This window comes from Macrobrachium nipponense, chromosome 24 (assembly GCF_015104395.2).
Source record: "Macrobrachium nipponense isolate FS-2020 chromosome 24, ASM1510439v2, whole genome shotgun sequence".
Taxonomy (NCBI): domain Eukaryota; kingdom Metazoa; phylum Arthropoda; class Malacostraca; order Decapoda; family Palaemonidae; genus Macrobrachium; species Macrobrachium nipponense.
The window spans coordinates 4,657,609-4,679,615 of record NC_061091.1 but is presented as its reverse complement, the minus strand read 5'-3'; the positions used below and the strand labels follow the sequence as shown (position 1 = coordinate 4,679,615).

At 40.6% G+C, this 22,007-nt stretch overlaps 1 protein-coding gene across 2 annotated transcripts in view; it reads right to left on the bottom strand.

Moving 5' to 3' along the window:
* Nucleotides 1-22,007, bottom strand: part of LOC135205212 (serine/threonine-protein phosphatase 2B catalytic subunit 2-like) — a gene marked incomplete in the record, with an annotated part of 245,505 nt that overhangs the window by 205,588 nt on the left and 17,910 nt on the right. For both annotated transcript variants that reach the window (XM_064235574.1, XM_064235582.1), the window contains 1 exon segment: nt 4,114-4,131. In XM_064235574.1, coding sequence (XP_064091644.1) covers nt 4,114-4,131 — 18 coding nt within the window.

The following is a 22,007-nucleotide window of genomic DNA, read 5'->3' as shown; positions in this document are numbered from 1 at the left end:
GACTTGAGCAATCAGCATGTTCTGACATTCTTCACCTTGCCCTTGAAGTTTGTGTACACGTCTGTCTACTGATATAGTTCCTCGTTGGACGAGTGGTTAACGTGCTCGCCTACCGATTCGGTAGTCCCTAGATAAATTCCTGCTCTGCCAACGTGGAGTCAGAGAAATTTGTTTCTTGATATAAAGTGGTTCGGATCCCACAATAAGCAGTAGGTCCCGTTGCTACGTAATCAATTGGTTCCTAGCCACATAAAATTAACTAATCCTTCCGGCCAGCCCTAGGAGAGCCAGTAATCAGATCAGTGGTTTGATTAAACCAAGATATACTTTTTTGTCTACTGATAAACAGTCATGTGTCAAACAATTCTGTCTCTTAGTGAAGTTTTCTTGCCTCTACCACCATTGTTCCCAACTGAGTACAGCATTGCAACCCAAACCTTCTAATTTACTAACCAACCTCAACTAAACCCTACTTCAAATATTACTTCATCATAAACCCACTGACTGCATAGCAACTCTACAAATCATATAATGACTAAACCTGAAACCAATCCAAATCTTCTAGTTCAACGTATAACCATAAAAATCTAAACAGCCTGTATAACATTATTTCCAAAGAAAACTTCAACATACATACAAAACGTTGTTCCACTGCGGTTCAGCTCTGAGGCCAGAGCAGATTCTCATTTGAGTTGTTCCGTGATGTGCCATTCCCATGTGAGACAGGTCCTAGGTCCCAAACTATTGGCGAACCTCCCCACATCCTTCTCAAGAGGCACAAAACTGGTCTTCCTGGCCAACAGACTTCTGGTGGATTCTGCAGAACTGAATGTTTGTCTTCCTAGTTGAGCTTTCCAAGTACACGTACTGCTTCTGACACTGATCCTTCTGGATGTTGTTATGTGTGTGTTAAAACATGCAAAGAACCCTTTGTTTGCGTTACCATAAACCCATTAATAAAAACCTGTACAGTAATGAAGAAGCAGCTGAACAAAGGATATACCATAGTACCACAAGACACTTCCCTTTCATAACGAAACAAAACACAAGCGCTCCAGCCAGGGAATGAGAAGAACGGACCAGGTATTAGGAGGAGTTATACTTACAACAGGACCTGCTTGATGGAAATAAAAATAAGACTAACCCATTTATAGAAGTCTATTCATTAGCTAACCTCTACACACATTAGTCTACACATAGGAAATAATACAATAGTGTGTAAAAACAAATGATTGATTTTCAGCTATGTAGAGAGGGAAGGCGATGGGAACAAACGAAGATTGGTCACGTTACCATAGTCGGGAGTTCTCTCCTCTTAGTTAAACGGGGACCTTTGATCCCCATAACACATGGAAGGAATAATTCCTGAGGCAAATTCAAATGGGTCACAGCCAGATGCTAAGATCTATAAATCCATATAGGACTGTTGGAGATATTCAGAAAAGGACGTCGATGAAGCTATTTGGAGAACGATCACGATGGTGTTTTATTGGAGGACTTTTCTGTCCTTGATATTTAATTAATCTATGAAACCGACAGCCTAATAGGTTACACTATACCCTATCGAGTCACAACTTCGGGCAGCTTGGCGATAAGTTTGTGGGGGAACCAATCAAACGAAATACTGTACTAGTATATTTTTTTATCATGGTTACCATGGTGATGTAGTTGGGATTTGAGGAGGTTTATCTTACTATTCTGATGGCGATGTGGTTGGGATTTGAGGAGATTTATCTTACTATTCTGATGGTGATGTGGTTGGGATTTGAGGAGGTTTATCTTACTATTCTGATGGCGATGTGGTTGGGATTTGAGGAGGTTTATCTTACTATCTGATGGCGATGTAGTTGGGATTTGAGGAGGTTTATCTTACTATTCTGATGGCGATGTAGTTGGGATTTGAGGAGGTTTATCTTACTATTCTGATGGCGATGTAGCTGGGATTTGAGGAGGTTTATCTTACTATTCTGATGGCGATGTAGTTGGGATTTGAGGAGGTTTATCTTACTATTCTGATGGCGATGTAGTTGAGATTTGAGGAGGTTTATCTTACTATTCTGATGGCGATGTACTAGTTGGGATTGAGGATTTATCTATCTGATGGCGATGTAGCTGAGATTTGAGGATTTTATCTTACTATTCTGATGGCGATGTAGTTGGGATTTGAGGAGGTTTATCACTATCTGATGGCGATGTGGTTGGGATTTGAGGAGGTTTATCTTAGTATCTGATGGCGATGTAGTTGGGATTTGAGGAGGTTTATCTTACTATTCTGATGGCGATGTAGTTGGGATTTGAGGAGGTTTATCTTACTATTCTGATGGCGATGTAGCAGAGATTTGAGGAGGTTTATCTTACTATTCTGATGGCGATGTAGTTGGGATTTGAGGAGGTTTATCTAACTATTTCGATGGATGTCGTAGGATTTGAGGAGGTTTATCTTACTATTCTGATGGCGATGTAGTTGGGATTTGAGGAGGTTTATCTTACTATCCTGATGGTGATGTAGTTGGGATTTGAGGAGGTTAATCTTACTATTCTGATGGAAATGTAGTTGGGATTTGAGGAGGTTAATCTTACTATTCTGATGGAAATGTAGTTGGGATTTGAGGTGGTTTATCTTACTATTCTGATGGCGATGTAGTTGGGATTTGAGGAGGTTTATCTTACTATTCTGGAATGGCGATGTATGTTCATTTGGGATTTGAGGTAGGTTTATCTTTATTTTCTATTCTGATGGCGATGTAGTTGGGATTTGAGGAGGTTTATCTTACTATTCTGATGGCGATGTAGTTGGGATTTGAGGAGGTTTATCTTATTATGCTAAGTCATGGGGATGAACAGGGTCAAGATGACAAAGTGGAGAATATTTGCTCAGACATTAGTCCATCGTGGAGAAACGACAGCGTCAAGAGTAAAGTTTTTTCAACACATCATTTTGGAAGGTGAAAATAAAATCATCGATTAAAATCAGGGGTCATCACTTTCTGCCATAGGTGTCATACCTTTCTCAAGTTTATGGAAGCGCTTGTGTCAGACAGAAGCAGTATATGTAAGCACTTTGAACATCGCAAGACTGCTATTTACAAATAAATCTACGACGATCATTACACTATATATATTGAAGTGACAAAAAAAAACTTGAAAACCAGTTTCATTCATTTCAAAACGGGGGAAATGACAGATCGATGACAAATAACGCGGTGGAAAAAATCATGACCAATAAAAAAATGAGGTACAATCATTATACAAAATCTATCAAGAAGTTGACGTGTGAGACTAATATCTTTGCTACTAACACCGAATAAAAACACCAATCAGAAGTGGAGAGAGAGAGACTACTACGAGAATCTACAGACAAATGGAGTCAAGACTTGACCACGGGGGGAACAACATGGGGGGACTTCCGTGGTCATTCCCAATGTTTGCAGATAACACCACGATGTTTACAGTACATCAAGAACACAATCTGAGCAAATCTAAACAGTTATTCTAAACTAACATGGGAGAGGGGGGGGGGTGTTACGTCCACTGGGGATGGATGGAGGGGGGTGGGGGTCAGTGGATCTATATAAGCATAGTCTGGAGGGAACGTCCTTGGAATAATTAACACCATTAAGTAAATAAATTTTCATACCTACCTATATTGAGAGAGAGAGAGAGAGAGAGAGAGAGAGAGAGAGAGAATAAACAGGTTTTGACAGACCTCAACCGCGTTAGCGGGAAATAAGGGGGAAGAGGGAGAAAGCCAAAGTCACACCACAAATCCTTAGACCAGAAAATAAGTTTTTTTTTTTTTTTTTTTTTTTTTTTTTTTTTTTTTTTTTAACAAAAAGCAACAGCGCAGTTAGAGTATAAATATAGCATAAGTAGTAAAAAAACCATGACGTAAATATAAATATATATTCCTCTGAAGAAAGCAAACACACAGAGACATGCAACCGAAATGAAAATGGAGGTAAAATAATAGAAAAAAAACATAACAGATTTAGAAGCGTGTCAACAAAACGCATTACTTGGAAGTCTTTGGATATATATTTTTTTTTTTAGTCAACTGTTGGCGCATGAGACAAACACCCACACACACAGAGAGACCTCTCTTCTTCGACATACCTTTGTTTTCCGAGTCACCTGTAGAGAAAATAAAAAAGAAAACCGAAAGTGAGCCCTTTTGCTGTCCTGCATAAAAATAAAAAAATGGGACATCACCCACAAAACAGTTGGCATATATAAATATCATGACTACAAGCATAAAATGTCACAGCCGTAGATAATGAGCCAAAGAGTGGGTGTCTTGGCCCAAAATCCTACTCACTGCTGTGGATGTAGATTCAAAATCCTACCATCAGCAGTAGATATTGGCTCAAAATCCTGTTATCAGCTGTGAGTAATGATTCAAAATCCTACTAACAGCTGGGGGCTACTAGCTAATAAATTTTAAAAAAATATATATACAATCAATCAGCTGTTGGCATAAATTCAAAATCCTACCATCAGCTTTGTCCGTCGAATCAAGTTTTTTACTGATAAGCTGTCATTACTGATTCAAAATGCTACTATGAAGCTGTGGGTGAGGATTCAAAACTTACCGTCACCTTCGGAATTTGGCTCAAAATTCTACGATCAGCAGTAGACATTGACTAAAACAATTCCTACTACCAGGTGTAGAAAGTGACTCAATTCCTACTACCAGGAGTAGAAAGTAACTCAATTCCTACTACCAGGAGTAGAAAGTAACTCAATTCCTACTACCAGGGAGTAGAAAGTGACAATTCCTACCACCACCAGATGTAGCTACTGGACTCTTCAAAAATTCATCTGGAGTTTCGACAATCAAAAATTACTCTGAAGTTCAGGTGGAAATCTTCACAACAACTGTGGTCAAGTTTTAGCTAATCTGACTGGAAAATTCACATTTTGTACCATTGTTAAATTCTGTACAGTGATACTGGAACAGCTGATGTTAAATTCTGATTTGTGTTGGTTTTAGAAATTGAACAACTTTGAGTGTGGGACATTTTAACTTTGAGAGAACTATAATAATTTTGTAAAATCACAATCATATAAACATGAGACAACTTCATAAGTCAATATGCAATTGAGAAACAAATTGTTAAAAAAAACATTAAATGGTAAATCATCACAATTATGAGGGAAAAGTGTTTGAAACATCTTATGAAAGGTTCTTCTTCACAATTCACAATTAAAGAGGGGAAGAATAGCCATGGATTTGGAACCTTCTAAAGCTGAAGGGCTTTCAAAGTATATACTCTACAGTGGGGAGCGAGAATTTGACAGAGATTTTGAAGTATTTGACAGATTTTTCACAGGGGTAGACTGGCTTTCAACACATATGGAGGAAAGGATCTCGCGACATATTTAAGGCCTATTTGAGAAATGGGGCAAAACCGATTGTTATCAACGTTGAATTAAATTTTCAGAGTAAGGGATATTGCATTTGCCTTTCGTTATTCCGAAAAGAATACCTACATATTTCGTCTCTGTTCACCTTTCCAAACTTAAAAAAAAAAAAAAAAAAAAAAAAAAAAAAAAAAAAATCGACAATGATGATTTGGAGAAAAAATATAATAAAAAAAAGGTTAGGCATCTCCAGCCCTTTTATAAAAGTGGAATTCGTTCGCCAATTTCCTCTCTTTTACAATTCGAACACACCTTCCCTTTTACCAACTGGAATTTAGAATTTCTTGTACAGAAAAGTCTTTTTAAGCCGGCAGGGGATACTACGTACATCTATTGCCAAGGGTTACAGACGAAAGCAACCTACTATAACACCAATTTGCAAGACTAAGAAAAACCTATGTAAAATGAACTGTTCCCTCGTGTCCAGCAATCTTGGAAAAACCCACCAAAAACCAATCACGAAACGAAAGGAGGAGAATTAAAATCAGAGAAACACTTCCTTCCAACGGTTGAGGACAGATTCCAGATCCTACAGTCTGCCACTAAGGCTTACACGTAGTTTTCATTAACATAGAATTGTATTTATTGCGCAACATTTCCCAAAGGCAATGGCGATCATGCACGACAACCAAGCATCTTATCTTATCTAAAAGTCCGCGGGTACGTTGTTTTGGATTAAACTGACCTTACTAGCCAGCACGGGCTCTTGCTCATAGAGCCGGTCGTAAAGAACTCAAAATACAACTGTCAGCTGCGGGGATCCACTAATTACAACTATCAACTGTGGCTAACGACTAAATCTTACTATCATCATCAGCTGTGGCTAGTGATTCAATAAAAATAGCAGTAAAAAAAAGGGCAAACAGTCTTTCCTGACCATAGCCAATACTAACAACTGTGAGGCAGCTACCATAGTACCTATAATCTTCGTATAGCTCCACTGCCGTGGAATTATCAAGAATTATATCAAAAGATGTCCAGTCACGCAGATTGAGTAGTGTAACAGCAAGCAGCGTCTGCCATCAATAATGATATCCCAAAAACAATCCCTAATACCAGAGAGAGAGAGAGAGAGAGAGAGAGAGAGAGAGAGAGAGAGAGAGAGAGAGAGAGAGTTGGGGAACCGTGCACAGCAATGAAAATAAGGCTTCCACATGACCGAAGAAAGTCGATCAATGAACGATCTTTCACACACACACACACACACACACACACACCACACAAACACACACACACACACACCGGAATGAAATCAATGAACGAAAATTCCCGAACGAGAGAATTCGGTCAATGTATAAAATGTACACACGAGATTATACGAGGATATCGGGGGCGGGAAGAGCAGGGTGCCAGTGTGTTCAAATTTCTCTCTCTCTCTCTCTCTCTCTCTCTCTCTCTCTCTCTCTCTCTCTCTCTCTCTCTCTCCTATCTCGGGTATTCTTTAAAATTATGAGACTAATCGTCAGAAAGGCGGCCAACAACAGAAGCAGCTTATCCCCTGAAGTGGACGAAAGGCCCAAAAAGAAAGTATTTACAGGAAGAACAGTCTGCGTATATAGTAGAAAGTCTGCAGTAAGCTAGACTGGAGCCAAGGTTGGAGCCAACGTCCGGCTGAGCCACGGAGAGCAGGGACTACAGTAGATAGGCTGTGGCTCTTCTGAATAAATATTGGAAAATGAACCCAAGGGCAGTAATAGTTACTGTCACTGATCAAGTCAAAAACAGCCATGCCTTAATTGCCTCAAAAGAGGAACGAGAGAGAGAGAGAGAGAGAGAGAGAGAGAGAGAGAGAGAGAGAGAGAGAGAGAGAGAGAGAGAGAAATTATGCGCAGCATGTAACAATTAACTATTGTTAATTTGTTAATTGGCAAAACATTCATACCTTAATTCAACCAGCTATGAGCTTTGAAGTTTGAGAGAGAGAGAGAGAGAGAGAGAGAGAGAGAGAGAGAGAGAGAGAGAGAGAGAGAGAGAGAGAGAGATAAATCATGCGCAGCAGAGTAATAATTAACTATTGTTAATTGGCAAAACATTCATACCTTAATTCTACCAGCTATGAGCTTTGAAGTTTGAGAGAGAGAGAGAGAGAGAGAGAGAGAGAGAGAGAGAGAGAGAGAGAGAGAGAGATAAGGGAGGGGGGGGGGAATGCCCACTGATGCCCCAATTCTCCTCTCCAACGCCACAATGAACAGAGGACACGTGAAAGACACTCTGATCTGTTCCGAGCCTTGGCTTCACAACCTTGCTATGTACAAAGATCATACTCACGTGATATTCTCTCTCTCTCTCTCTCTCTCTCTCTCTCTCTCTCTCTAGCAGCAGCAGGTAGTGCTACCACCACCTGCCACTTGGGGAGGGGGGGGGGGGGTGGGGGGGGGGGGGGGGAAGGAGGGGACGCAAGTTTAGAGCCAGTGTGCCAGACGTGAAGTGGATTTGGGGTAGGGGGGTTGTTTTTGGCACCAACCACATCTCACTCACATCACAGAGACACTATGGACTTGGAGAGTGACAATGACAAAATATATATATATATATATATATATATATATATATATATATATATATATATATATATATAGAAACTTTTTCCTCAATTGGTTGGCTCATGAGAATATAAGAAGTCTACCACATTCCTACTTTTAATAGGTGACCACCCACAGCATATGCATATACGTATATACATATATATACACGCGTATGTATAAACAAAAAAGGAACAGACAAAGCTAACCATTTATCCATTAAACGGACTGAGTGTTAATAGTAGCATAATACCCGGCCCCCTCGATCAGGCCACACTCGTTCAATACCCCAAAACAAGAGCAGGATGGGAACGATCCCCGAATTCTCATTCCATTCCAACCACAAGGAAGAATTTCACGCAGCAAAAAATCCCCAGAATCGGAATCTTAAAAAAAAAAAACCTGGAGGCGGAGGCACCATAGAACTACACGATGGCACAGTGCCAGGTGTGACCTTACAACGCCCACCACCCACCTAACATACCACCAACCCATTCCTCCCCAACCTCGCCCCCATCCACCACTTCAAGCCCTGTCGACTCTCGGGACACCTACTACTACTACTACCACTCCCCACCGCCTCCCTAACCCCAACCGGGTATGCCATCCAAGAGCAATAATGATTCAACCTAGGATGCTTGACTTTATGACTGGCGATAATGCATACATCAAAATATGATGCTCTCTCTCTCTCTCTCTCTCTCTCTCTCTCTCTCTCTCTCTCTCTCTCTCTCTCTTCAAACTATATGTATAAATATATATATATATATATATATATATATATATATATATATATATACATACATACATACATACTATATACATATATATACATATATAAATGTCTATATATGAGAGAGAGGGTCTCTACAAACTACATTTATATATATATGAATGTATGACGAGAGAGAGAGAGAGAGAGAGAGAGAGAGACTCTTTACAAACTATATTTTTAAATATATAAATGTATATGAGAGAGAGAGAGAGAGAGAGAGAGAGAGAGAGAGAGAGAGAGAGAGAGAGAGAGAGAGAGAGATTTCAGAATTACAGTAACAGGATAAATATAGAAGTGTATCATCAACAACAAACCCAACAAAAAAACAAAAACAAAAGCGCAGGAATTTACACCGTGTCTCCAGGGTCATAAATATTCGAGTAGCACCGATTCGGACTAAACGCAAAACAAATCACTATCACGTGCGTCACAGGAAGTAGCCGATTCGAGCGAGAAAAGCAATTCGTCCAAACACGCAGCCAGTACATATGCACTCAACGAGAGCACATATATACATACTATAACCCAGGATTTAAGATATAAACAGTGTCTACACCAGTGGTTTCCAACGTGGGGGTGTTGTACTACGTCCCGACAGGGGGGAAGGGTAATTTGATTGGGGGAGGGGAATTCGAGAATGTTTAAAAACTATACTCTTGTTTTTTTCCATCTGTCCATCCGCCTGTGTTTTTCGCATGGTAACACTGCATCCCGGGCTTTAAATAGTTACGCTATGTGTAAGTTTAAGGTATATGAAAGAATATCTGGGTGTTTATTTGACTCTGAAAAGTGTTTTAATAATTACTGTATACGAATTACACAGATAATATTCGAAATAGGATGTTATTTAAAGCCCGGGACGCAGTGTTACCATGCCCAAACACCACAGGCGGATGGACAGATGGAGAAAAAAACAGAATATAGTTAATGAACTCTTATAGGCTTCCTCCATGTGAATATATTAGAATGATTACATGTCAGCACAGGATTTTAGATTTTTTTTAAAAAACGTGCTCGAAACAGCTGATCAAGATCTGATATTTGCTATTATTATCATTATAATCTTTTTCATATCAGGTTTCCTAAGGACATATAAAGATTTCGGTAGTCTTAGGAAATAAACCTAAGACAACTGAAATCTTTAGAGTATGTCCTTGGGAAAGCTGAAGACGAACCCTATTCGTATGCAAGAGGCCAACCACAATAGCCAATGGAATGAAATTCATGCTTTTCCACAGAATATGGTGCTCATTAGGAAGTCTAAGTTCGCGACATTACAATAATATAATAATCCTTGCCATGGCCCATTCCTTAGTTTCCACTGCCCCCGTAGGTCCACTTTATATATTTCTCGAAAAAGAATGAAGATCTCATTTGGCAAATTGGCAACAAAGGCATCACTGCGAAGTCTCATTGTATTTCCCTGCCGACCTCAATGGTAAATGAATGCCTGATAATAAGTCGCTATTCCCTATGCAATGTGTGTGGCCGAAATTTCATGTATGTAAGATATACATATGTAAGTATGTATGTTTGTTATGTATGTAAGTATATAAATTGATGAGCCAAAACTCTAGCATCGATTTGGCCTTTGTTTCACTAAATGTTCCTGGAGAGAGAGAGAGAGGAGAGAGAGAGAGAGAGAGAGAGAGAGAGAGAGAGAGAGAGAGAGAGGGGGTAAGTAAGGATTAGGGGGGGGAGGGGAGTGAGTGAGTGTGTCAAAGCGTGCTGTCATTGGCCACAAGACACCAGCAATGCAGGAAAAACTCGTTCCATGATCTTGTAACCTCAAGAGCAGCACAAGTTCCAAAGACCCATCTTGGGTCAAATAGGATTAGCCTCATCTACCACCTACTTGCTGCTTCTCGCCTTCTAAAAATACTCGCACACACTAGAGGGTAGGGTGGGGTGGGGTGGGGTTAGGCTTAGGTCGTCGTCGGTGTGGGATTAACTTTGGTTTTCAACTGGATTGGAACGCAACCTCACTGGAATGGAGACAAACTATTTACAAATAAACAGAAGCTTTCAACCAACAAACTTACTTTTAATCAAAGCAAATTTAAGGCAACTAACAAATCAAACTTTTCAACAACCAACTCGTTTCGCGTCGTTTTTTTTTTTTTTTAACTTCAACAACCTATTGCAGTGAACTGATCGAAAGTCACCCAACCAATAATAATAATGAACGTTGCAACCTGCATGAAAATAGCCGAGCTCTTAATGCAATCACATAAGGCAATGAACCTTTAAAAATGCATCTCGTATAAGAGTGGGATGACGCCTCTTAATCTCTATCAGAAAAAAAAGAAAAAAGAAAAAAAGTGGGTGGGAGTGGGATATCTCCTCTAATCTCTATCTCAAAAAAAAAAAAAAAAAAAAAAAAAATCGGGAAGAAGAGAGGCAGTCAAAATCTTGAACGAAGCAATGAAAGTTTCCTCTTAAATATTCAAGTTTATAAAACAAAGAGCAAAACACAGGCGCCTGGAATAAAGAAGGACGAAATGGATGGCTATAGTAAGCAACTGCTTATAATGGCAATTATAATAACCTATTAAAGTTCACTGCACACGGAGATATTAATTGTCTTATGCTTTCACTCGCTCAAAGGAGAGCAATTTGATGCATATTTTGAAGTTAAAAAATCAATAAAAAAACAATCTCACCGGTTTTAGCTCAGCTTCATTGACTTTAAGAGAGATTGATTTCTCAAATGCATACGGTAAAATACAAATGGAACACCATATCAGATAACGTACACTCAAATTCGACCTATCCTCGGTTCCAGCAGCCCAAAGCAAAGATGACCTAAGACGTGACACTTGACCTGAGGCGACGGCAATGACTATTGCCCGACTTTCAAAACAATGTTTGGGCAGGGCCACCTCAAAAATGACCTTCGATCAAACCAGGGCAATACCCCTGTGCCCCAAAACCCCAAAACAAGTCCTCCTCAAAGAGACGACAACTAGTATGCTCGACAGGGTCAAATCATCGGTTACAAATTATGTAATCTGTATAATTCACCATGTTAATATAATGTAAAATCATTGTTGTAATATGTTAATATTAATATTAAGGCCATTGTAAGAAAACTGTATACCTTTACCCAAAGAAAATTGTGGATAAACCACACTTGACATTACTCTTACTAATACTTAAATTTCTAAACTAATTCCCTACCATGGTTAGCTAGCTAACTGCCCTCACTCTTCTTTCACCCATCTTACCTATCAGCTAAAATAAATAAATAAATAGAAAAATGAAAACCTAGGCTAGAGACCGCTCTCGTAAGCAAAGCCAATTTGTGTTTCATTAGCTGAAGCCACAACTTGGTTAGAAACGTACAGTTATGAGGCGTCAAACCCCCAATCATAAAAACACTAAAATCTTACCAAGAAAAAAACAGTTTCTTCGACAAAAATATTCCGAAATAAAATCAGATTAGAATGGATGAAGAAGGGGGGGGGGGGGGGTAAGTAAGAAAGAAGAGAGATAAGAGGGAAGGAAAAGGAAGAGAGGAGAGGGGGTTGGGGGGTGATATCCGTGTGGTAGAAGAGGAGGATGGAAGAGGCGAGAAGGGGCGTGGGAAGAGACGTGATAAGAGGAGACAGAGAGGGAGGAGGAGGAGGAGGGGGGAGGAACAATGTCAACAGCAGAATACGTCAATATCCCGATTTTCTTTTCCTTTCCGACATGACAATAGAAGAGGCAAAAAATTTCAATAACCAAAAAAAAAAAATCTAAATAAAATCTTGGACCATGGAACTCCACCCCCAAGAGAGAGAGAGAGAGAGAGAGAGAGAGAGAGAGAGAGAGAGAGAGAGGTTCGAGAGAGACGCGAGAGAGAGAGAGAGAGAGAGAGAGTGTCTTAATCTTTAACACAAGATGCGATCAATAGACTGTGTCCTCAACCTATGCGGGTAATTTTATTCTTTTCATTACACACAGATGAGGTGGTGACGTTATCTTGTTTGACAGCTCATTGTAACCAGGATTAATCCTGATTTTAACTGCCTCGTCAGATTAGGTGTAAATTAGGACTAGGTTTGAATAAACTTCGTTAAAAAATTTAATTGATTCTTCAGCTGAGACGAATAAACAGCTGCCAAACTGAGCATCGTCCAAATTCCATCAACTGGTGTCACAACGGATATTTATTGACAGCGGAATGAATATCACTCACTAGCAACAAATGAAAAGGCATGGGAATCAAGAACACCTCTTTAAACCACCTTAATAAAGTTACACAAGTTTTCCATGTCCATAAAATTAATAATAAGTTAACCCTGCAATGTACTGAACACAAAGAAAACGTTGAATAATAATAATAATAAAAAAAAAAGAGATTTTCTCGTGCAAAATTTCATCTTCAGTACGGTACACAAAACAAAATATTCAAAACAAAAAACCAAATATTTAAAACCAATCGAAAACCATACAACTAAAAGCGTCGTTAAAGATACCATTCACCTTTGTAGGTTATATATGCCATTTTACAGACTGTGAAAGAGTAAAACTAAGTATGTTATAAATACTACAAATAAATACTAAAACTATTTTCTCTCATTATTCAAAACGTAAACCGTCGGATAATCTTGTCTCAAAATGCGCAGTATTTTATTTCGTTTTTAGATTGGGATACAGAATATGGAATTTTTGCCCATGACCCAACGCTGGGACCTATGAGGCCATTCGGAACTGAAAGGAAAATTGAGAGTAGAAAGGTTTGAAAGGTGTAACAGGAGGAAAACCTCAAAGCAGTTGCACTACGAAACAGCTGTTAGCAGAGGGTGGAAATAAGATGAAATAAAGTGAATAAGAGGGTAGGTACAGTAAAAGGAATGAAAGGGGGTTGCAGATAAGAGGCCGAAGGTGCACTGACGCAACTAAAACGCCCTTTCCCTCCCAAAAAAAACACCGGGGTATATTTAGATTGGATAAACATTTTGTTATTGAACACATTGACGACTTCCATGCCCGTTTGTTTGTTTGTTTATTTATTTTCTTTGTGGTGTTTTCACGTTGCATAGAACCAGTGGTTATTCAGCAACGGGACCAACGGCTTTAAGTGACTTCCGAACCACGTCGAGAGTGATGAACTTCTATCACAAGAAATACACATATCTCAACCCCTCAATGGAATGTCCGAGAATCGAACTAGCGGCCACCGAGGTCGCAGGCCAATACCATACCGACCACGCCACTGAGACGCTGGAAACAAATTTGTTTATACCTTTCTCAAACGAACTCTTAGTGAAGAAATGAACGTAACATGCCAAGGAGGATTAGGTGATCCAACAGATTCTAAGTAAAACTCATAAACCAATAATCAGCTTTTTTGAGTTTAGTTAATTTTCTCAAATCAATCAGAGCAACGGAAGATTTGAAAATCCTCTGCTTCAAACCCTCAAGATTGCGAATTGTTCCTTGGTCATTATATATTATCATTTCGTCAAAATCCGCTCACAACAGTTTCCGCTTGAATCCGCTGGAGTGACGAATCAAGCTGGAATCTGGTCTTCGAACGAATCAAGCTGGAATCTGCTCTTCGAAACGAATCAAGCTGGAATCTGGTCTTCGAACAAATCAAGCGGAATCTGGTCTTCGAACAAATCAAGCTGGAACTGGTCTTCGAACAAATCAAGCTGGAATCTGGTCTTCGAACAAATCAAGCTGGAATCTGCTCTTCGAACAAATCAAGCTGGAATACTGGTCTTCGAACAAATCAAGCTGGAATCTGGTCTTCGAACAAATCAAGCTGGAATCTGGTCTTCGAACGAATCAAGCTGGAATCTGCTCTCGGAGCAATACGGATATTGGAGGATATAAATCACTGCAATGGCAAAGGGGAAAAGGTTTACTGAAAGGAAAACAGCATCACAACGGCACAGCAAGTCCGGATGATGAGGGACTGCTGATTATCAATAAAGTTCCTGCCTTACGTAGAAACTGCAGAAGCTTGAAATAACGTTCCTGCCTTATATAGAAACTGCAGAAGTTCAAATAACGTTCCTGCCTTATGTAGAAACTGCAGAAACTTGCACAGACTTAAAAAGTTTCTTGAAAGTGGCAATATTTCATCATGGGGTCTGGAAGCCATCTAGTTCAGTCCAATAACTGAGTCTTAAAGTAACCACTCTTTATTTATAACGTCAGTCGTTACGACAAAATAATCGCAAAACCAGAGGTCTCCTACGGACGGGAAAATACGTACAAAACTCCACATTTCAAGGATGCATCAGCTGGTTCGACCCGAGTGCTCACGTCTTCACTAGCCAAACGTGAAGAAGCTAAATCAGATGGGATACAAAACAATATAAACAAAGATGTCCAAGAGACAAGAAAAACAACAGCAGAAGAGGCTGCAGCAACAGCAGCAGTAGACAGAGAAGGCCAACTCGCAGAGGACTCTCCACCACAAGAAGCCAGATTGGTGCTTTAGCAGCTTACGAGCAGCGAGAGAGGTCACCGTCGACCCTGGCGAGGGCTCTCCTCCTTGCTTAGCCATATATTACCCTCCTTCCACCACCCCCCAAACCCCCGGCCCCAGATCCACCACCTCGACTCCCGCCGCCGCCGCCGCCGCTTCGAGGCCTCGATAGCGAGGTAGAAAGAAAGCCATTGCTTATAACCTATACCGAGCGCCTTGCCACAGGCGTGCGCGCGTGCGCGGCGGCACTTGAAGGCTTTCTCTCTCTCTCTCTCTCTCTCTCTCTCTCTCTCTCTCTCTCTCTCTAACCGACCCAAAAATCACCCCTCGTGTATTTCTTCACTCCTCCGCGCCTCTCCTCTCTCATTCCCCCTTCCAAACTCCCTCCCAATAAACCATTTTTGCGCCTGCCCCTTCTTCTGTTGAACTGACTTGAATAGACATTGTGTCCATAAAGCCCCAGTACCATTCTGAGCAATAAATACTTGTAATGGCACTGAAACTTTATGGACAACCTGTAGAATTTGCCAGGCATCGCTGAGGTGCTGGAACAGCAAAATGAAGGAACAGATGGAGAATATGTAAGGAAGTACAGTAAAAGGTATGAAAGGGGGCTGTAGCTAGGGGGCCGAAGGCACGCTGCAAAGAATCTTGAGTAAATCCATGCGGCGCACTGACGACACTGCCCCCCCCCCCCCCCCCCTTCGGAGCTTCTCGTGTGAACTAGCCCCCTATGAGGAATAAAACTGAATTACCGTATCTTCGTGCCTAGGAAGATTATCAGTACTATCACCCCTTACTAAAAAAAATAAATAAATAATAAAAGAGATAAAAACACGTCTCGTCGTAACACTGGTCCACATCTCAACGCAGACACAAAACACAAGACTAGAAAAGAGGGCTGAGACCTCAAGTCACCAACCCTCGGAACTTCCGAAAATAGGACCACCTTCATCTTGCACACTTATCCGGGGATCGGTTATTAAGTAAGTCTGGCCAAAGGCTGGTTTGACGGTAAGCCTTTCAGAACGTGGGAGTTAATTAACCGTGGTGCCGTTCTTCTAAAAAACGTGATATCGACGGTGGTCAGTCTAAACATGGACATCATATGTATTGTTCTCATATACACAAAACACACGGAGGCACACTGAGGTTACCACACACACACACACACCTACACAGATACACACACATACAGACAACGCACATATATAGCACAGGTAACACATATATACAGTAAAAGCGGCTTTAAACTACTACTACCTAGTCCAAAAGCCAGATCTACGCTGTGTATATTTCTTACAGCTTGTGTGTTTTAGTTATCTATATAGTGGTGTTCACTTTTGTTGGAGTCAAATGTTAACCGTAGTAATTAACAATTGCATTTTCACGTATTTGAGACTTTTAAGTAAACTGTTTATATATATAAATATATATATATATATATATATATATATATATATATATATATATATATATATATATATATGTGTGTGTGTGTGTGTGTGTTTAGGAGCAAGTGCGCTTACATGAATTTTGACCTGAAATTTTTGAGAAAAAAAGTATATATATATATATATATATAGTATATATATATATATATATATATATATATATATATATATATATATATATATATATATATATATATATATATATATATACACACACACACAATGTATGTGTGCTTGGTAGCACGCGCGCTTACATAAATTTCGAGCTGAAATAAAAAAAAAATAAATAAATAAATAAATAAAAAAAGGGAGATTTATGCCGTGGTTTTCTCAATGCCCAAATATGCAACGGCTCCATCTCGTAGGGTACTAACGCCCCCAGCAATATGCAAAAAAAAAAAAAAAAAAAGATAATTAAACAAACATCTCAAAAATTAGGAAGTGTGTGACGCCCCTGGCCGCCAAGATAAACAAACACCCGAGGGGGGCCCAGGTGCCGAAAATACTATGCCCGACCTAATAACCATCCCGAAATAACCGTGACAATCTCGAACAACAATCGCAAAGTATGTTGGTTGTCAGGAATTATAAGAAACAACAATATCGTAGACCTTTCCCCAACAATTACGATCATACAACCACCAGCAATGTCAACATCATCACAATCATCATTCAAAAATACTTGTAGTAGTAGTAGTAGTAATGTCACCATCATGACAATCATCATTCAAAAATACTTATACAGTAGTATAAGACTCAAGATGGAGAGACAAAGACAAAGCCAACGTTATAAATATATATATATATATATATATTATATATACCTGTACAAATACGTAACTGGATTTGTTTCTCATTATTATTATTATTATTATTTTCTTCGTAGCCACCATTGTGCGGAGGCAAACCTAACTATAGTGATTTAAAAATAAATAAATAAAGGTAATCGTCGCTCTCATTGTAACCTGCAGATTAAAAGATAAATACCCCAAATAAATAATAAAAGAAAGGCTCTACTTAAAGAAAAAAAAAACTAGCTTTGTCTTCTCCCCTTAGAAGAGATGGCTCAAAGTTTTACACTTAAAAAAAAAACTAAGTTTTGTATTATCCCCTTTAAAAGAAATGGCTCCAAGTTTTACACCAAAATAAAAATAATTTTCTTTTATCCCCTTAAAAAAAATTGCTCCAAGTTTTACACTAAAATAAAAACTAGTTTTGTTTGATCCCTTTAAAATCAATGGCTCCAAGTTTTACAGTTTACAAGAAATCTAGTTTTGTCTTCTCCCCTAAAAACAGAAATGGCTCTAGATTTTACACTAAAAAAACTAGCTTTGCTTTCTCCCCTTAAAAAAAAGTGGCTCCAGGTCTTACCCTTATAAAATCTAGTTTTGTGTCTTCTCCCCTTGAAAGACATGACCTTAACCTATCACAATCGACCCCCTAACCAAGTCATCAAGCAAGGTCCAAGTTGCATTCTTATCACCTTAAAATCATAATGGAGCAGAAAAAAAAAAATCAACAAAACAGTGACTTAGGTAAATGATCAATGCCATGGCAGATAAAGGTTAAGAGCATTCCAACAAGTTATCAGCTTTATCGAGGTTTATCATCTTTTATCAACCGGATCCCCAATTACAGATAAATACTAAAAGGTTACAGAATATGTTTACGAGGTGCGTGTTCCATGACGTAAATATATTGTGTCTTTCCTTGTCAGTTGGGGACAAGAGGCAACTTTACCCCCAAAATATATGAGAGAGAGAGAGAGAGAGAGAGAGAGAGAGAGAGAGGAGAGAGAGAGAGAGAGAATATGAAGCAGCTTTACCACCAAAATATATGTGAGAGAGAGAGAGAGAGAGAGAGAGAGAGAGAGAGAGAGAGAGAGAGGACAAGCAGCAACTTTACAACCAAAATAGTACGCGGTGCACTGTCGGCACTTGTCCCACTACGGGGACGGGTCGCTACTATAAAGTTCAAAAGCCGAGCATTCACTAATGCGCCACGAAATCTTGAAAACGCCAAACGCACAAAAAGCCCCACCACAATCTCTCTCGTACCACCAACTTCATCCTGTGATTGACGGAGACTTCTTCCAACGTCTATCACGTCCCATTGTATCACAGCGAATTTCAGCGGGGCGGAGTTGACTTTCAGACTCGTTTTCGATGCTGTCATATTATTCTACTACATCCTGAGTGTTGCAATTCAATTTAAGTCTCTTTGCATGTCTACCATGCTTGTTTGTTTGTATGGTGTGTTTACGTTGCATGGAACCACCACCAGTGGTTATTCAGCAACGGGACCAACGGCTTGACGTGACTTCCGAACCACCTCGAGAGTGAAGAACTTCTATCATCATATATACACATCTCTGACCACTCAGTGGAACGTCCGAGAATCGAACTCGCGGTCACCGAGGTGGCAGGCCAACACCATACCGACCACGCCACTGAGGCGCCCGTCTCTACCATGCTGTTTAAACTACCCATGCGTGTATCATGGTACACTACCTACACCTCCTGTGTACGCCATAATATCTAGGCTTCATTGGTCGACCGCAAACACTACATTTTGTGATGTGAGTGTCTTGTGTTTTTTTTTCAATCATTCTACATATTTCAACTTGATATTCATGACACATCATGGCAGCCTTCTCCAAACATCCCCCCCTGCCCCCATCCCCAATCCCTTACCCTAAATCCACCCCTGATTGTGTATTCACATTAAAATATGGAGTCTTCCCCCCCCCCTCACATTCACTTTCACATTCAGAATAGTCAGTTACCAGTGAACACACACACAAACACATACATACACATACATACACAAACACACACACACACACATACAGGCAATACCCACAGAAGAGTAAGAAATCTTAAACATGTTCAAATCTACACCAAATGCTTAAATGAAACTTATCTTCTATAGCTAGATCTTAACGCCAGATCTCATGGAAAACGGTTCATGGAATTTTATGGAAGGAAAAAGTACAAGATATCAAGAGAGTTTTCGCTACAGAGCCATATCATCAGATGTGGGAAAACTATCGATTTTACGCTTTCGACATCTTGTGACACGATAGTTCGTCCTTCGGCGAATCTCAGCAGTGAGTGTTACGGTTTCACAAGACAAAAATGACCGTCTCGCCACAAAAGTGACCATTCAAACAATTTCGTTATAATTCGCTCGCCTGAAACTTCCCATTTCCTTAATCGTCCTCTAGTACAAAATTTTCAATCTGTAACGAGGTGCTTCCACAACCACAAATCACACGCTGAACCGCGAATGGCCTCAAATACGGAGAGAGAGAGAGAGAGAGAGAGAGAGAGAGAGAGAGAGAGAGAATCAGGCCGCCATCGTTACATGAACCAATATGGTTATTCAGCAACGGGACCAACGGCTTTAACGTGATTTCCGAACCACGTCGAGAGTGATGAACTTCTATCACCAGAAATACACATCTCTCACCCCTCAGTGGAATGCCTGAGAATCGAACCCATGGCCACAGAGGTGGCAGGCCAACACCGTACCGACCACGCCATTAAGGCGCTGGCCGCCATCCGTGAGATGTGTAATCTTCGTTCCCTGCCAATATTTGATACTGAGCAACAAGTGTGTGTGTGTTCCTGCAAACGGTCCTATAATGCGTATTATACGTCCATGTCCTCTTGCGACATGTAAAGGCAATTCAAGATTTCTTTGTTGAGAGAGAGAGAGAGAGAGAGAGAGAGAGAGAGGGTTCCTCCTCTCGCTTCTCGTGCATGCATATTGCATGCAAGACCATGCATTACGTCTCCTCTTGATCCTCCCCCGTATTACAGCGACATGAATCGAGAGGGGTGGAAGTCCAGTGACCCTAGATACACAGTATATCATTTCCGACAAGCGAGATATAAAGCAGTTCCCGTCAATAACACCCGAATAGACGGGCGGAGCAGCCAAGGCAAGGGTACGCGGGTACCAAAGTACAAGTGTAGATGGGTATCGACCTCTTGTCGAGACGACATGTGTACAGTGGCGCCCCCCACCCCCCAGGGGGTATTGAGAAGCCGACGCTCCACCTCTCAAGAATGAGAGGGTATAGGAGCCCGTTGTCAAACAGGACACGCATGCTTGCTTAGGTACCCTCGAGTGACGTGTGGGCTGGGTACCGATTCCGGGCTGGGTACCGATTCCCGGAAGTATAATCCCGAACTAGAACCGAGTATCGATACCTTCCCTGGAAAAAAGCGGGAGGCCATTATCTTAAAAACTAACCATAGAATCTTCTTGAAGGTCTCACCATTTTCCCACACCTACATTAAATGATTACTACCATTTCAAACTAACCTATAACCTAGAGGCATGGGGGAAAAAAGACAGGGCTGGTGCAATACTATATATATGGGCAGGAAGTAGGTCACACTTCCGGGGCCAAAATCCTGACCCAAATTAGGTTCAACGCCGAGGGGGGTTCATGGCTAATGGTCAACCTGCGACGCGTACAGGTTCCACGAGGGTCGATAATAAGTTCCCCATCATTCCATTCCTCACGACAATTCCACACGCCTCAGTCGTGACTGTTTCCGGATCGCATTAGGAACCACCGAATTTTCGCAAGGCTTTGCGTTCGTTTGTTTGTTTGTGTGGTGTTTTCACGTTGCATGGAACCACCAGTGGTTATTCAGCGACGGGACCAACGGCTTGACGTGACTTCCGAACCACGTCGAGAGTGATGAACTTCTATCACCAGAAATACACATCTCTCACACCTCAATGGAATGTTCGAGAGACGAAATCGCGGCCACCGAGGTGGCACGCCAACCCCATACCGACTACGCCAATGAGGCGCTTTTCAAAACCAAAGTGGCACAACGCGAGAATGACAGTGCCACTCACGCTCCGCCCAAGACGGAAAACATAGGTGACTTTTCTTGGCATAATTTTAACAAGAGGGCATCTGTGGAGGTACACACACAATACACCAAAGCCGCTTCTACAAATGAAACGTTGTGATGCTTTTAACCGGTCTCTCTCTCTCTCTCTCTCTATCTGACAGAGGAGAGAGGGCATTTATTAATAATACTTTGCGAAGCATGCCAGAGCTCCGCCACCTTCGCAAGAGACCTTGAGAGTTGTATTCCTAGCTAATTCTTTTAATAATACGCGTGATGAAATCGAACATCTGATATAACTGAATATTATAGCCACCTATTGACAGGTTCCAAATCATCTTCAAACTCGGCAGGAAAATCTTCCTATGGCTTCATTACAAAGGCGAAGATAGCGTAGAATGTCAAACAATGTCACACCACCCTCCCAGAATATAGCGGGGCCACCTTGGGGATTCTCACAAGTCACCCTTAGCATCTCTGCAACCAACAGAAAACGGAGACACCCACTCACAGATTGATAGATCCATC